This window comes from Notothenia rossii, assembly GCF_949606895.1.
Source record: "Notothenia rossii genome assembly, chromosome: 4".
NCBI lineage: Eukaryota > Metazoa > Chordata > Actinopteri > Perciformes > Nototheniidae > Notothenia > Notothenia rossii.
The window spans coordinates 16,251,040-16,269,219 of NC_136902.1; the positions used below are offsets into that span (position 1 = coordinate 16,251,040).

An 18,180-nucleotide genomic window follows, 5' to 3' on the forward strand; every position below is an offset into this window, starting at 1 on the left:
AAACTAAAGAATTCAACTTATTATAATTATACTTATTATATATATTTTAATATTTTCTAATGTTCACAAAAAGTATCAATTAACTGGTCAAATCATAAACACATGAATCAATAACAGCAAATAATATTAGTTGCTGCCCAAGACAAAAATATTATACAGGTATTTTAACAAAAACAAATAATTGCTTCAGGTTCAAAGTCAAAGTAAAAAAGCCCTGGTTTTTACTGTTGGACATATAGAAACGTATGGATGGTTTTTGAGGAGACAGCCGGGCCAGTTCTGACCTAGTTCTACACTGCTGTGCTGCTGAGTCAGAGTCAGCAGTGCATGATGGGAGAACTGGTATGAAGGAAGAGTCAGAGAGAAAGACGGACGCACGCACGCACGCACGCACGCGCACACGCACGCGCACGCACGCGCGCGCACACACACACACACACACACTGAGGAGAGAGCAGAGGCGGTAAATTCCGCTCCAGTGCGCTGCATCTGTTCATTGCTAAATATAACCAGAGGAACCCAGTCCTACTGCTCCCTCTGCTCTGAGTTAATAGCCGAGTAGGCCAAAGGATGGAGGGGAGGAAGGGAGGAGAAAAAGGATGGTGCACTTGTAAAGACTAAAAGAACAAGTGTAAGCTTGAGGGGAGTGGGTTGGGAGGAGGGTTAATCTTGAATGATGTGGACTCCTGATAAACACAGATACTGCTTGTAAATTCTGCTCCCAAAAATATTTAAACACAGACTAAACATGGGAACTATTCCTGTGAATGCTACCAAAGTCAACAAACTCCAGATGGCAGGATCTCTATATTTTGTCCCCTGGATTTATTTTTAAACTAAAGGAAAACACTAATTTGTGCAATGTTTTTATAATGCACAAAAGGCGGCTATTTTAATGTGTCCATTGTATATTTCGCTCCCGTGGGCAACACGTGTAAAAACACTGAATCGTCTCTGTCTCTGATGGAAAGCATCAAGCTTCAGCCGGTATGTGAGCACGCCATCAGTTCTAACTGCCTCTGTTAAATGTCATTGCCTGCCTGACCGTCACACACAAAGGGCCCCTGTGTGATTAAAGTCCCCCCTTTCACAGGAGCCGATGACCACGGGCAATGAGTCGGAGATGAGATACACGTCCTCATCCTCTCTCCCTCACAGACTGGAGCGCATCACACCACAGGGACAAGTGTGTCATCAGCAGCCCGCTAATATGGTGAAACTCAACGATAAAACACAAGACGAGAAATTACCACATTATGCTTGAATTATAGCCTGTATACATCAGCATGAAGGAGTTGCGCAGCGAGTGTAATAACCACTAATTTCTACCTTGAGGGTTGTAATTGAAGGGCCTTATTTTTCAGTTGGTGTGGCACACAAAGAAACCAGTTGTGTTGACTTGAAGGAAACTAAAAGACAGGACATCCAGCGACCTATATATCTGACTTCTCTGCTGTGATAAATGTACAAAAAAAATGAACATAATTTGAAAGACCTACTTTTACAAAAATAGCCGTTCCAACCAAGGGGCTATCCATGAGATATGCAAGGCTAAGTTTAGGAATATCTGACAGACAAGAGGCCCCACAGGGAGGTTCATTAAATGAATATATCATGTGAATGTCCTCAGTTAGTCATCCATTGGTTGCTGCTACCAGAATCTTGTGCTGAAAGGAAGCACTATTTCAGAAGTGCCAGCTAGGCATGTTTGTTAAAGGATTTAGCTATTATGCTAAAGAAGTGAGAGAACATTACAGCTTTTGAAGTAGAGTTCAAGAAACCTGCAATCAAACAGATTAGGTGGGGGGTGGGTATATGCAAGAGGGATTCCCTAACAGCGAGGCACACGTCTAAGTCTCTATCAAAAGTTTCTGAGAGCAGAGATAACACACAGCAGACTGACAGCTGGGGATCAACAGCCGAGTTAAGATTAAAGCGCGGCCTTGGTTCTCAGCAGCCGGCTGTGTTATTATGATGATGCAAACCTTGATAGGTGCAGTCCTGCCTCTTCAAAACTCATCATCATCATCAACAACTTTTAGCGGCACATCACATACACAAGGATCCAAACGAGGATCCATAAAAGTGAAGGGTTAATTAAGAGAAATATTAGGTTTCAAGAAAAAAAAAAAAGCAGTATTTATCAAATAATAAAGAATACCCTATCAAACAGTATGTGAACAGCAAAAAGTAAAGGTCATTTGTGAATTCTCAAACTCAGGGTGCCAAACACTGCCTCAATGTTGCTTTAGTTTTTGCAACAGGATTGATTACATTTACCAAGAATCCCCCAGATTGAGAATAAAATAGATGGTCCCTTTTTTTGGTGTATACATAATTATCCAAAAATGGAAGGACTGCAAGCTAAACACCACAATGATTTATCTGTATATCAGCTAGGCATTAAAACTAATATTAACAACAAAGATTACAATTTGAGAAGATTGTTACATTTTCTCAAAAGAATGTAAGGCATTTGAAGTGACACAAACCATGTTGAGTGTCTAAGATCACCTCATTGTGCTCAGCGAAGAGACCAAGCTCGAGCATTCAGTCAAACTGCTTCAAATGAAATGTAAATATGTGGCTGTATGTGTTGTTAGGTTGCGGTCACACACTGTACATCCTTCATAAACTGTTCTCTGTGAAACCATCAAATATCTGACCTTCAGACTGAAAGGTCTCCTTTACAGCTGAATGGCACTGAACACAGAGATGATTGTGAGACATATGAGAAGAAGTGTAAGGAGATAATGGAGGGTTATGGAGACAGAGAGTGAAACAGGTTGAAATAAACTGGATGCGAGACCTTTAAAATAAACGGAGAGATGGAGCTTCATTACGCTGTTTTACCCATTAAGTGATCAGACAATAGTTCAGCGTGACTGTTATTGTTTTTCTGCTACATCAGCCAGTTTATTATGGTAATTGATTATTTGTCTTAGGTATTTTCTGATTTAAGCTTCTTAAGGATATGCTGCATTTCTCTGTCATACTTTAAAGTACACTTAATATCTCTGGATTTTGGATAAATGCTCAAATACAACAAGATACAGGTGTAAAAGTTGGTCTTAATTTAAAAAAACATCTAAAAAAAGGATGATTTTTGCTCTGTTAAATATTTCACAATTTTTTGACAGATAACTTTAGGCTTTTATCAAGAAAACAATTGTTGGATAGAAATGTTTAATAAAAATCATTATAAGCACCAGATGTAATGTAAGGTGGGGAGAGAGAAAAGAGAATAGTCTGAGGACGGCACAGCAATATCTGGAGTATTTTAATCAAAGCTTTAAAGCCCACACAATTATCTCCCTACCTCCATCTTAAAACACTTTCTGACATAATCCTGTGGCACAACTGTACCTTTAAGACTTAGAAAACAGATACATCTTAAGGGGAAAAAAAGCAATAAAAGCAATATTTTTCTGGATCACAAATGATTACATAATCACACTTAACATCAATACGTTAATATCATTAAAATAAGATTGAACACTGCTTCCCACTCAATGCAATTCTGCCTCTGCAGGGTTTAATTGTGGTTTTAATGAGGCAGTGATTCATTGTGTTTAATATGAACTAATGTTTCAAATCCCTGTCCTCTTAGATCTCTGTTAATGAGAGCCTGTTGTCACCCAAAGCTGGCAACTGTGTATCAGGAAGGAGAACAAAACACAAACACATTTGAAAGAGATTTGATACAAGATCAGAAGTCAACAGGTCCCATTCAAGTTATTAAATGGATTCAATATCTCATTTAGTGTTTCCTCTTTGTAGCTCTTCTACAGTCAAGGCTATTGTCATATAAATGGTAAAAACCCGATGAGTAATTCCTTCCTTCCCACGTCCTTCACGCTCATGACAAAGAGATGCACCAGAGGACAATAGGAATGGACAATTTCCAAAGTTGACCCAGACACATTCAAGCCAGTGATGTGTTCAAGGCCTAAGAAAAGGAAGGATGTGTATTCATTGAGGCTAAACATAGTAAGGACCTTGTGCCTTTTTAAAAAGCTTTTCCTGGTAAAACAAAAAAGTGTAAACCAGGAGGGTATAATCCACGTGTTGAATGGTTTCTTCTTATATGTAAAAGAAACATACTGATAATATTTCTAAGCTTACCCTTAGTTTATTTATTGATAATCAGAAGATTGAAGTTGTTAAAATATTGATAAATAATAATAACAATTGAACTAGGATGAACAGAGTCAAACAGCTCAAACACAATGCAGAAACTCCTCAAAATTCCTCAATACAGATATTCAAATACAATCTCTTTCCTTCTCTCATAGACAACTAAGCAGTAAGCCCTCTGCATGGCCACACAGAGGTAAGTGAGAACATGTTCTTATTGTTATTTCAGTTAGGTGACCCAACCTCATAAAACTAGTTTTAATGCAGTACACAAATTGACAATTGAGAACGTGCACACAGGAATAGACCTTGGAAACTTTCATTAAAACGGAAAACTAGTTTGAACTAGATTAACCCTTGAGGTTTCAAACAAGCATGCCCCGAGCCTCTGACACTAAATACGCGCGAGTTGGCTGCTAACTAACATTACGCTGGTGAGGTAAGGCAACACACATCAAACACAATCAGTTTCCAAACACAGTTACCTTGAACACATATGGAGTGTTTTCAGAGCGGTCACTGGCTGCAAATGTATCAGCAAAGTATGAAGGAGGACTAAATGATCAACGTACAGTATACGGAAATAATCATTCCAATCTTTCTTTGTCTATCACTATCATCATAACATTTGCTTTAGCTTTTCTCAGGGTGTTAACTTGTCTCCCCCTAAACAAATGACTGAAGTGAAAGCCAAATTCCAGTCCTGTCCTCTATCCACCCTGCCTGACCTAATCAGCACAAAGTATTCCTCTTCTCAGTGCACACCTCACCCCTCAACGCAGCCAGATGCTGCCAACTTCTGACAAACAGCTGAAGCCCAAGGTCACTCCCTCCCTCGGACAGACAGAACAAAAAAAGCAGCTCAGAACAAGATAAGACGGAGAGCGAGTTAAGTTACATGTTCAAAGTAAATGTAGCAGACACCAACAGCTCAAGAAAGATGTTACCATCATTACGCTGCTTTTCAAAGAGTCTACATTTAATCTGGAAGTACAGTGATTCAGAGCCACAGCTGGAAGAAAAACAGCAAGTGATTTGATCGGAGGAGACATGTGTCAGATTGTGGTAGGTTTGTAAGTGAAAGCAGGCCAAAAGACTGAAGGGAAATATTGTTTTTAGGAAGCATCATGTGATTTGTTTAGGTTTGGTCCTGACCAGAGAGTCAGACATGTTCAGCTCAGACACTGTGCGGATAGAGGAGAAGAAACTATCATGTCTTTACAGTATAAGGCTTCAAAACTAGTCGGAGAATAGGATTGTGATTATTTCTGACATGATCAGTCTAATAATAATAATACATTTAATTTCTATAGCGCTTTTCTTGAACCCAAAGACACTTTACATTTGGGAGGGAGGGTAGACAAACAAAACAAAACCAAAAAGAAACAAAGAAACAAAACAAAACAGAAAAGCAGTCAGGAGGAAGTTGGTTGAGAGGGGGGGGGGGGGGGGGGGCTTATGGATACAGAGCTGAAGAGGTGGGTTTTGAGGCGGGACTGGAACAGGGTGAGGGACTCAGACTCATGGAGGTCTTGGGGGAGGGAGGTCCAGAGCTTCGGGGCTGCCACAGAGAAGGCTCTATCGCCGAAGCTCCGGAGTTTGGCCTTGGGGATGGAAAGCAAACCGGCTGAGGTGGATCTGAGGAACCGGGGTGGTTGGTAGAGGATGAGGAGGTCAGTGAGGTAGGGGGGGGGGGGGGGGGGCAGATGGTGGAGGGCTTTGTAAGTTTGTAAGTCTACTCCAATGGATAGGTCAATCAGCTGCAGATTCGCTGCTTTTATCCTTTTTTGTTTATGTAAAACGAATATCTGGTCAAGCAAAACAAAGCCACTTCATGTCTTAACATCATCTTTAGCTAACAACTTTTATTTCCAGCCATTGTTCTAACACTGAAATATTTCCACAGTTATTGAATAGCATGACATTCGGTACAGACAGCCAAGGTGCCAAGAGGATGAAGCCTGATATGACTTTGATGATCCCTGACCTTACCTCTACAGCGACCATGAGTTTCCTTTTTACCGCCCTTAGCAAATATCTGAACAAGTACCAGGTGGATTACCATGAAATTTGGTACAGACACATCCCCCTCAGGATGAGTAGCTGTCAGCACCTGGTCAACGCAATCTCACTCTGACCTGGTACTTTGACCAAATACTTAAAAAAATAATGTCATGTCATCAGCTAAACATGCTAATGAGCTTGTGCTACAATGCTTCTTCTATAAACTAAGATGGCAAAAGCAGCTAACACTGATGTAGGCTCATGTCTTGATTAAACTGAACCTACTCTGCCTGCGTCAGTTTCAAAAGCAGGCAACTGAATGTATGGGTTAGTTTAAAATGAATTCACTGACATCAGAAACATCAACTGTATTAAAATGAGGTGTTATGTGTTTTACCTTTACAGCTCATTATAACAATTCTTCTGTGATACAGTGTACTTACAGTAGAATTAAAATCAAAGTATTTTAGAGATGAACTAAGCTCTTCATTTATGAATATTTGTCAGATATTTTTGGGTGACGCAAGCAATTTGACAGTTTCTTTTGGAGATTTGATTTTATTGTATAGCTTGGATATATGCCACAGAACAGAGTTTACTAAAACTGTCACAGTACTGAGGAATGTTGAGGATTGATCTGTGCCATTCAACAGAGAAATGTCTTATGGGTATTATGCAGATGAGCTCCAGATGCACACACAGCTGTTTACATGCAACACATCAGTCAGACTGTGTGAAGCAGCTAAACACATGAGCTACAGTATGTGGAGGAGTTGCTATTTTTTATATAAGCTTTGTTAACTATATTACAGCAGTAGCTAGAATTGATATGCAGCTTTAAGAAGCTACGGGGCCATAAACAAGATAATAAAAAGGCTTTCTTCACAACAAATGATCAGCTCAAATGTTTACGGTCTGTCTGCTACTGTGACTAACCAACCATGACACCAGAACAGTCTTCAAGCTTCTTGACAGTAATGAGAATATCAGATGGGGGAAGCAGTTCCTGCAAAGATGCTTTGATTTAGATAGGACGTCCTTCCACCTGCCAAAAGAAGCAGATATACGATGGGGAATGCACAACATATTGTGTGTCCCAGTGTCCACACTATGTGAACACGCTGACACAGAGACTTCATGAAGGTGTTTGAACCTCCTCCACCTGTTTGGAGTCGTCAGTCCTTTGGCAAGATTGAACTTTTTCACCTTTTTCCGGGGTGAGAACTCTGGGAACAAGATCATGGGAACTCTATCGGAGACCAACTTTGATCTCAGAGGTTAAGAGGAACCCTAGTTGGGTTCCTCTTAACCTCTGAGATCAAAGTTGGTTCTGCTTACTGACATCAGCTCCTGTTTATGTGGTCGGGTTTGGGTTAAGTGGAACCACTCTGTCAAGTTTAAATCTCTGTTATTCTCAACTGGAACTGAGCACAGATAAAGTGATGAAACTACTCGACAAAATGATGATTCATTATTTCATTGTTATATTAAAAACTGCTCCAATCTGCCAATTAAAGCATGCCCTGTCATGTAAAACAAAATGATGAATACAAGTTTCTCTCATAACATCTTAAACATCACTAACAGCTAGCGACAAGGGTAGGTTCCTTCTATGCAATTTCAAAATAAAAGCATCCCTGAGTATAACCCATCCAACAATACATTTCTTGACTTTAACCATTAGCACTGAATCATTAGGTTTCTTATTTACTTTAAGACACACACACTTACCTGAAACAATGTAAATAGTAGGTTTTGTGTATTTCATTAATTCAACATTTTTAAACAATTAAAACAACACAAATTTGATTTTAACTTCTAAACTAAACTAGAACAAGCCACAACAGGCCCCACTCAGTCCTTTTCATCAACCTACATCAGAATAAATGAACCTACCACTAGAGGGCTCTATGCATGACGTTACATCTGTATTGCCAACAGCTTCATCTGACACATGTCTGCAATATAATAACCATCCCCAGCTGTCTGTGTCTCTCTTCTAAACCAATGCTCTGATAGTGGGATCCCACATGACGCCATTTAATGAAGGTTTGGACATTTGCTGTGGTAAACACTACAGCATGAGGGGCGTCTCACTTTGATCCATTTTAAAAATTTCAGAGGAAACAATGGTGGTAAACATAAGAAAAATCCACCAGAATAATTTACAGAGCTACAGTCACTAAATGTCTGTTTTCAATAATACTGACTCTCACATATTCATCAACTCAACATGCTGTGACCATATTTCACCTTTAGACTTTAAATAGAATGTTTTGTCAACACAGTAGAGTCAAAATGATGAGTTGAATAACTTGCAGCTATTTAAGATTATTGGTTTATTTTTAGGGGTGCACCGAATGGGTAATTCTTGGCCGAAACCGATACCGAAAATAGGAAACAGTTGGCCGAAAACCGAATGCCGAAAGGCCGAAAATGATTAATAGAAATATATATATATTTTTTTTTTTTTACCAATGTTGTTCAGCTACCTGATTATGGAAAAAGACATGATTATGGCAAAACTTAACTTAAATAATAATCACTATTATGGGTCCATAAAACATTTATTCAGCACTTTTGAATGCATACAGTACATTAATTCCAAGTCAAGTGTATTTTCTTTTCTCTGTAGGATAACTACAACAAAGTGCATTCAGAACAAAGCCAAGGTGCTTTAAAACTGCATAAACATCTAGGCCAGTAGGCCTACAACAAAATAGTGTAAATAAAGACTGTAACAGCCAGGCCTTCAACAACAACAAATACACCTATAAGCTTGGTAACCTAACGTGTTGTTGTGATGACGTAATCAAAACGCGGCGACAAGCACGGCGCGCGACCATGCTCGCGGCTGGCTCACAGCCAACATGTCTGCCGCTTGGAGATATTTCAAAATATCAGAGAGAGAGGCGCGGATTGCGATTTGTAAAACGTGTTCAGCTGACATTTCTCGAGGGGGTGTAACTGCAAAGACTTTCACCACTTCGGGATTACTCCACCACTTGAAATCAAAACACCCGGACAAATATGCGGAGTATGGTCAACGTAACCCTGTTCTCTGACATTCGGTGATATTTTTTTCGGCCGAAAGCCGAAAGGGCCTTTTTAACAATTTTCGGCCGATAATTTTCGGTGGCCGAATATTCGGTGCAACCCTATTTATTTTACAAGAAAACGTAACATTCTCAGTTTCCTCTTTTTATAATGTAAGGATTATCGGCTTTTCTTTGTGTATTAGCTCAGTAAACTGAATAAATGCGTGTTTTGGACTGTAGGTCACATATTCATCAAGCCTATTAAGATGCAAATTGAATGCAGGGGAAAACTTTTTTTCGCAATTGTTTTACTTTTAAAAGACCCAATGGTCAATCCTAAAACGTTTCTGCTGGTTAATAAGTACTGAACATAATCATTAGATGCGGCCCCATACCACCATGTCATAAAATCATATTTCCTGCTTATGATTCATAGATTAAATAAATTCAATCATAAACCTATTTGAGTTACTCTTTTACTCTCCAACTGCAACAACTTCTCCACTATCCAGGACAGAAAGCTGCAAGTTTTTAAACTAGTCTGGACTTTGTTAAATGAAATAAACACGATAGCCGAGCTCTTTGAGGATATTCCAGCAAAACTATTTCACATGGAAAACTTTCAGAAAAAGACCTCCCCTCTCCATCTTTCTCCTCACTGTTAAGTTAAATAAAGTGTAACCAATTAGGAGTCCAATAAAAGAAACAGAAGGAGGACTGTGCAAATCTGAGCAAGTTAAATTCTCACCACATTAGACCAGCAACACTGTAACTCATTAAACATAACAAGCCTGACAATCCTACCGGTGCGGTCATAGCTGCGGTGTAAGTACAACAGGACAGGAGTATAACTTAAACTGGAGTTACTCAAACTAAATCTAGCTTTTCTGTATAACTTATTTTGCTTAAAACATATACATCTTGATATGTTTTACGAATACATACAGCCAATAGCTTTCAGATTTCAGATGTGAATATTAGTGTCAGGATATCAGGCTAGAGTGCATTCAGAGTTTTATACACGGTTAAACCGAGCAGGGTCGGGTCAGCCCTATCAAGAGCTTATGAGCAACCTGAATCTCTGGAGATTGACGGACGTGGAGGAAGGGAGGGATAGAGAGATCAGCAGGATGAGAAATCCTCTAAGGATCATCTGCGAACCTTTCACCTCGGCTCAACAACACACCAAGGTTTACAGAAATGTTAAAGTCCCGCTTCAGTTTGTGAAATCCAGCATGATGACAGAGGACTGTTGAGAAAATTAGAACGTTTCTCACACCCTGCTATTTGCTTCCCCAGGAAGGTGTAATTACTGGTCCTAACAATCACAACAAGACCAAAGCACTAGACTAAAAGTGGATCTATGATTTATGTGTATAAAACAAAGCCTGTAATGGTGCGTAATCCCTTCCAGATGTGTAGGAATCTAGGAGGAACACAGCTTGAATGTAAATGTATCCCCACTATATGAGACTATCTTGCAGTGTGTGTGTGTGTGTGTGTGTGTGTGTGTGTGTGTGTGTGTGTTTGTGTGTGTGTGTGTGTGTGTGTGTGTGTGTGTGTGTGTGTGTGTGTGTGTGTGTGTGTGTGTGTGTGTGTGTGTGTGTGTGTGTGTGTGTGTGGGTGTGTGTGTGTGTGTGTGTGTTTGTGACTGACTTAGTAGGACTGTGTTTAGGTCACTGCACGTGCATATTAGTGTAACGGAGAGAGGCAGTGTATGATACACTGAGAGAGAGAATCCAATGGCTCTTAAAGCTGCATCACTTTCTGCATCACCTGATTCCGTCCTACTCTCGCCGAGTGGAGACGACAGACTGGGGGAAAAAGAAGTTCATACACACGTTGTCCGTACATATGACAATATAACTGCATGTTTTTAGACAATTTATCCTGGAAGGCATTGTTATCGTTGCCCTTGGTTGTCAACACTGTATGGTGTTAGAAATGAGTAAATATATCTAGAGAGAGAAGTTCAATTTAGAGCTGCAAACAAACATTTGAGGATTTATTGATTAGTCGATCAAGAGAAACACTATTGCAACTTCTTCCGATAAAAAAACGCATAATTAGAATAGTTTTTTGTACAAGTATTGCAGAATACGGTTTTCAGTCAAATCTTTTTTTCTTCTTTGTTTATATATTCTTCTTCTTGATTAAACCTGACCCACGCCTGTCCCTTAGTTTGGCGGGTCAAGCATATTCTTTGGAATGATTGATAATTATATCGATAATTATTGATAATCATTTTGATCATTTTATTCTTCTGTTTGTTTGTTTTTTTATTAAGCTGGTTGTGCTACCTGAGAGCTGAGAAGTGTTAAATAAAACAAAACATTATCTGGAGGGCATATTAGAAAGATATTTTCTTTTCTTTTTTGTACTTTAGCAACTTCTATCCGTCACAGGTTTTTAAACACAACAAAGCAATAAAAAGCCAAACAAAGATGAGACTGCCTGAGCAGGTCTCATAACGCCAGCTCCTATTGTCCATGAATTCGACGTTCATTATTCTTAACAATCAGATCTGGAGTTTTGTGTTTTTAAGAGGTCTATCTTTGATCACACAGCTTCTATGACTTCTCATGGTATCCATCCAAGTATGACTGTTAGAGGTGAAACACGATGCAGGCAAGCTACACAAAAGACATTCTCTGAAATGTAGAAACCCTGAGGGCTCTCCATGCTTTCACTCATAATATAACTGGCATGCAGTGAATGACCTCACCTTCTGATGGACCGACTGCACAGGCATCGATATACTCTCCTTTATCGACTGAACCAGTCCTTTACAGCTGGGGATATTAAACACATTTAAGCTTTTTCTTCACATACTGTATGACGTAAAATAGGCAATCAAACTAAAATCTGACACTAACTTACACAAATAAATTGTGTTTTTTTATGTTCGAGCGAGTGAGTTTTGTCTTTGATTCTGTTAGTCTCATAAGAGTAAAGAGCATAAAACGTTGTTATATACAGTTAACTGAGTGGAATGATTATTTACAATGAATGCCTCTGCCTGCTGGAGATCTGTGTCCACAGCAGTCATTTTCCCTTGTATCCCGTAGACCTGGTCGGCTCTCCAACCTCATTCTTACAACACCTGAGGCAAAGCCTCTGAATTACAGCCGTTTTTTCAAGCTTAAATGGCACAGTCTGGTAGTGTGTGTTACTTCTCCTTCGCTAGTATGCTGCCATTGTTAGCACCACTTGCAATTCAATCCATTAAGAATAAAAGTGGATTTAAATAAATAATGAATGCAACAAAGGCAAACAGCACTATTTCAACAGTTCATTTGAAGACATCTACACCAGAGTTTATCACAATGATAATCTCCCTTCTGTGTAACTGTTTGTGCCATAAAAGATTGACATTTCTAAAAAGATAATAACATGCTAATCAAAACAAAGAGCTTATACTTTTGATGGCAAACAAACAACGACACAGCTCATAAATGGATGTTGGACGTGGAAGGAAAAGGAGAAAGCATAGCGTTCAGAGACAAGGAAGGGAGAGAGCTGCAGCATTCATGTCACAAACCATTGACAAGCCTTTCAGGGATATACTTATGCAGTCGACTGCACTAAATCAAGACTGACAAAGTCTCACTACTTAAGAAAATATAAGGGACTTGCATCAGGGACAAGTACATTACAGAAGAGATCTGTGTCGACAAAGCTGTCACATCCTCTGGATGTGTGTAAGCCTTCTTAACCGTGCACCGAGACACAATGTCAGTGACACAACTTAGTGCAATCTTTACATAACAGAGTCAGTTGTAAGATGTAGTTAAATATTTGTGTATTTATTTATTTTCAGAGTCGGGTTATTCACTTTCACCACATCTGGACAAATGAAAGAGAAACAGATGATGCTACTAAGCCCTTCTCCTTATCTGTAATTATGGAGAAAAAAACAATAAGTCTGTATAAAACCTCTGTTTTAATGTGCACTTTCAATTTTTTGAAACAAAAAATATGACAAATAAGTTTTTGCACTTGCCTTAAGTGGAAAGGTTGGTATGCCGATTAAAACAAAGTGCTACAATGTGCTATGGAAGATACTTAATAAATAAATCATGATGTACATGAAGCATGTGACTTAAACTTCACTCAAACTCCACCGAAGAGTCTTAAAATAGCAGCGGATGGAAACATCAGATCTGTGTGCACCGTTCTTCACACAAACACATGAATCAATAATAAATGCTGTATTTCCAGCGCTTGATAACAACTATTCATCTTTATGTGCTCAACTTCTAATATGTGCTTAACTGTGGACGATGGTTTCTATTTAATTTAAGAAAGAGTAGAATTCATACTTTGGTTTGACTCTCACTGTCTTTCCTTTGCTGACAGGACAACCAAATTGTGATGCAATAACTTGGGCCATATGTAGGGTCAGCTATTAGTGACCCTGGAGTTGCTCTCTGAGTTTTGCTCAAGGATACTTTAGCAGAACAAATGCTTAGTATGCTGAAGGTTTAAATGTTTAAACATATGGACTAGATAATCACTATACCACCATGCCGCCCAGTCATGATCAGGGTGACGAGTGAAAGCAAGAAGTGAACTGAGAGTAGGCGTGAAACAGGAACTAAAGGAGAGTTTGAAGTATAAAGTCTAGATGTTTTATCCTGGTGAACTCCTGGCCCCACCTCTCAGGAATCCCTGGCATCCAACAGGCGGCCCTGATCCTCTCTGGCTTTGTTCAAGTGGAGGCGAGATCTGAGGCGACCAGAGGCCATTTGTCCTAGAGTTCAGAGAGACAGCCGGCCAAACTCACCCATGATCAGAGCGCTGCAAACCCCCGGACTGTTTAGGTGCTGGAGGGGTTTTAGGGTGTAAAAACTAAAATGCCCAGAAGAATGTCCAAGTTGTAAAACACATTGTTGTTCACAGCTGTTTTTGACTTATTTTGGTTTCAAATGCATATACTATAATTTGCTCAACAAACAAATGTCATATGTCAATAACCTTATTTTACCTGATGCACAACCTTTGCACCTTAGCAGGGACACCCCTGTTATCAGATGATCATTCAAATACAGCTAAAAGACAAAACGTTTCACCTTTGAGCTAGATTCAACTGAAGATAACATAAAAAAGCTACACTGGTGGGTCAAAGTATTGATCTGTGAGTAAGTACTCACGCTTTGTACTTTAACCTTAAAAAACGCCATAAAATAAATGTATTCATCATTCACCAGGCCTCTGTAAACAATATACAAATAATGATTTTCCTTTTAAGTGAACCCACCCCATTGACGAAGAAAAAGGAGAATATGATGCCTGGTTGTTGACTGTGTTTGCATTTCATGTGTACTTAGTGAGTATTATTGCAGCTTGAATAAGCCAGAGAGTTTCAAACACAGGGAGGGACATTATGTATTAAAGATAATGCAAGTGACAGGTGCATGCTGAAATTCTATAGACAATAAACGTTAGCAAGTGACATTAACTATGTTATGTTTTAGTTTTTCCTCTCAAGTAAAACCAAGACAATAAAAGTGTATAAGAACAGGCGATACATCAGGAGGACAGGTAACTGAAGCTGGGCTGGAGCACTTCAGTACAAACAGAGAGAGTATTACATTATTGTAATGTATTGTACAGAACCTTTAGGCTATAATCTTATTTAGTTTGAGCTCAAACTCTTACATTTTCATGAAATAGCTACTCAGTATTTTCTTTTAGATTTTAGATTAATTGTTTTGTAAACTATTGAAAAATGTCCATCCCAGTTTCTCTAAGCCTCAGGGTATGTCTTTCAATTTTGTATTTTGCTGGTCCCAAACCCTGAGATATTTAGTTTGATACTATGTAAAACAGAGAAAAGGTGTAAATCTTCATATCTGAGTGGATGGAAACGTCATTTTCAGTCATTTTTCCATGAAAAGCTACTCTCAGTCGATCAACTAATCAATGAGTTGGAAGTCATCCACAAGTCATTGTATCTCTGTTAAACTCAAATCAAAAGCAGGTCCCAACTTTAACACTGTATCGTTTGTTGTGTAAACTTAGTGTATAACCAGATCTCCCACATTTTTGTCATTCCTCCAGTTGAAGGGTTATTTACACTTGGATTGAATACAAACCCAGACTGAAAACCACTGAAATGTAATCTTGCACCTTATGACCGCAGGAATGCCCAGACTTTATTCAGGTGTTTTTTCTTTCTGCATTCCTCAGTGGGAGCAACACACCTGTGGGGCTGTAGTATACTGCAGCGACAACATCCCTGCCTGCACAAACTGATAAAGTTTCCACCCACAGTACTGAGGGGTTGTGGCCTCCTGAAATGTGACCCTAAGAAGAGAGCAGAGAGATCAGATCCATTCCTGGCCAGTTCTGCATGGAAGCCCAACAGACTGTGAGGTACAATGGAGGTCCTGTGAGCTCCTCAGATATATAGAAGAATATCCCCCTCCTTTAATTACAGCCTAGGAGAATCTGCTGACTTATGTGAGAAACTAATGAACAACCAACGAAGAAGGCCCAGGATGTCTACAGTAGGGGTGTTAAAGCATTTACAAGAACGAAGTGTAGTCCATAGGAGTTTAAAATAATTAGAAAACTGTTTGTGGATATTAAAAATCTCCCATGCTGCAAGCGTGGTCCAATCGTATGTCAAACAATCCCCTGTTCTACAAACACAAAGCCGCGTTAGTGCTGAGCTCTTGTCACAGGGGTCGAGATTTCAGATCCAGAGGTCAAGCATTCACTGTGCAGTAACAAATAGACATACAGTGCAATAGAAATGCAATGATGCTACACTGAAACTAAACCGCTGTTATATAACACAGTTAATGATTTCCCAAGAGACGAAGGATAGTGAGCTTTGTCAAATATTGTGTGAGAGTGTAAGTGAGGGGAGAGGAAGCGAGTTTGTTTGGAAAAGACAGACTTCAGGTGAAATATACAAATGAATCCAATTTGAAACGTGAAAAATATATATTTCAAATTTCACTCATTACAGAATATCCAGATTTGGCCCACAGGACAAACAACAACAAACATTCAGAGTATAACAAAAGTTTGAGTCAGAAGCTGCATCCCTCTAGCTGTATCCCTCTAGCTGTCTCTCAGACAGATGCAAATGCAGCAGACCATGGGGCAATGGGTCAACATCATCTAACACGCAGAGAGCACTTCCAGAAATAACCCCAGCTGCACATGAGTAGTGTCCCACTCTCACAAACAAAGCACTGAGTTAATAAACAACATTACTTCACAGGAAGACGTGGAGACGGAACAATAAGTTGATTCATCAATACCTTGGTTGACATACAAATAATTTGTCTATATTTTGAAGTACTGGATTCTCAAATGGATAAGATGTGCTTCTTCATGTTTTCATACATCATAGTAAACTGAATATCTTTGGGTTTTGAACTTTTGACTGGAGAAAAACAAGATTTATGAATATGTCACCTTGGCCTTTGTGAAGTGGGATGGGACGGAACACTATTTAAATGTCGCTTCAGATGGGATGTCACCATCAACAGACAAAACAACAAGCCACATCATGTGACTGTGGCCTGTGAAAGACAGGTCAAAAGCCCACATGTCAAGGAGCTGGCAGTAAAAGGTGTGTGCTGTTAGTGTTGGGTGTGCAGATGAAGCTCTGCAGCTTGCAGTCTCTGTAAATGGCCTAATCTGTGACCCCGCAGGTCTGACCCAGAGTGGCTTTAGCAATGTTAGACAAAATGAGGGCAGGAAGACTGTCAGGCCGGCTTTATGTCAAAGCCTGGTGAAAACTCCAGGCTGCCTGCTGTGGAAGAGAAGATGAGCAGCAAGCATGCAGGAGGCACTCTGTCCTATACTTCACACGCATCACCATTTTGTTATGTGCTTATTTGCTTTGCCATATGGAAGTATGAAACAACTTCCAATGGGACTCTGTGCATGAGTGTTCATTTCCCATGCATGCATTACTGCTGACAGTTACAGTTCACTTAATCAGCTTTATTTCCCATTTAACTTACCTTGACGCACAGTTTTCAACCTGACTGGATCTTTGCAGAACTTAATCACATTTAAAATGTCATATAGGGGTAATCCAGACACAGGCAGCCCCTCCACCTCCAGGAGCAGCTCCCCCTCACAGAGTTTACCGTCCTGGTACACCACAGCATCCTCCCTAACTTGCCCGATGTACGCAAACTCTCCATGCTCTGCCCCGCCGCACAGATCCACATTCAGCTCCCCGCAAGCGCCCCGGATAACCAGGCAGTCATTCACTTTAGTGATCCAGTGGTTTTTCTTTTGAATTACTTTTGACATGATGACTCAGGTCCAAACCAAACCCCTTAGTTCCGCGGAATGGTGTAAAAACCAGCCGATGCATAGCACATAAATAGTCCCAACAGACAGAAAACTTCAGGGTGTTTGGGTGTCACTCCAAATCTGGACATTTTCACCCTTCTCCTGAGCCAAGGCATGCTGCTGCCAGCGCGTGTAAATATCCAAAGTGGATCAAAATCCGGATTGTTTTTGCTGTTGTTTCCGCATCTTTGACAACAACACTCGCTCTGATTCCTCGCTATAATCCTCTCTCTTATTGCCCGCTTTACATCCAAGGACTCTTCTCGTCTCTAATCCTTTACTTCTGACTCCTGCACTGTCGTGTATTTCAGCTTTTTTAAACTTTCTAGGAGAAACATTTCCCTGTCCCGTGAGCAGGTTGGCTGTTCACACAACCGGCGGCGCCTTTAAGCAGGTAAAGAGACAATTATCTGCTCCTGCACTGTGGATGGAGACACTGTAGGAGGGAGGGGGGCGCATGCGTCCAGCTGCTACTCCACGAGGGAAAATCCTACTCGATTCTACACCTACCATGTCCTAAAGCTCCTCCCACTCCCCACACGCGCTCCAAACGGATTACAGCCATCAGCGTCTAATCCCCCAGGACCTCAAGCGTTTAGTCTGTCTCTTTATTCATAAATAATGAAACTGCACCACAGAGTCCAGCTTCTCTCTGAAGGCAGGTTAAGGTTTA

At 40.0% G+C, this 18,180-nt stretch overlaps 1 protein-coding gene across 12 annotated transcripts in view; it reads right to left on the reverse strand.

Moving 5' to 3' along the window:
* Positions 1-17,941, reverse strand: part of LOC307036539 (membrane-associated guanylate kinase, WW and PDZ domain-containing protein 1-like) — an 84,265-nt gene extending 66,324 nt beyond the window's left edge. For 6 of the 12 annotated variants that reach the window (XM_079676951.1, XM_079676965.1, XM_079676964.1 and 3 more), the window contains exon 1: positions 17,168-17,932. In XM_079676951.1, the coding sequence (XP_079533077.1) occupies positions 17,168-17,465 (298 nt within the window). In that variant the 5' untranslated portion in view covers positions 17,466-17,932. Of the gene's footprint in view, positions 1-17,167 lie in introns of all 12 variants that reach the window. The other 6 variants (XM_079676950.1, XM_079676960.1, XM_079676959.1 and 3 more) reach the window with 4 other exon arrangements.
* Positions 17,942-18,180: the final 239 nt, after the last annotated feature.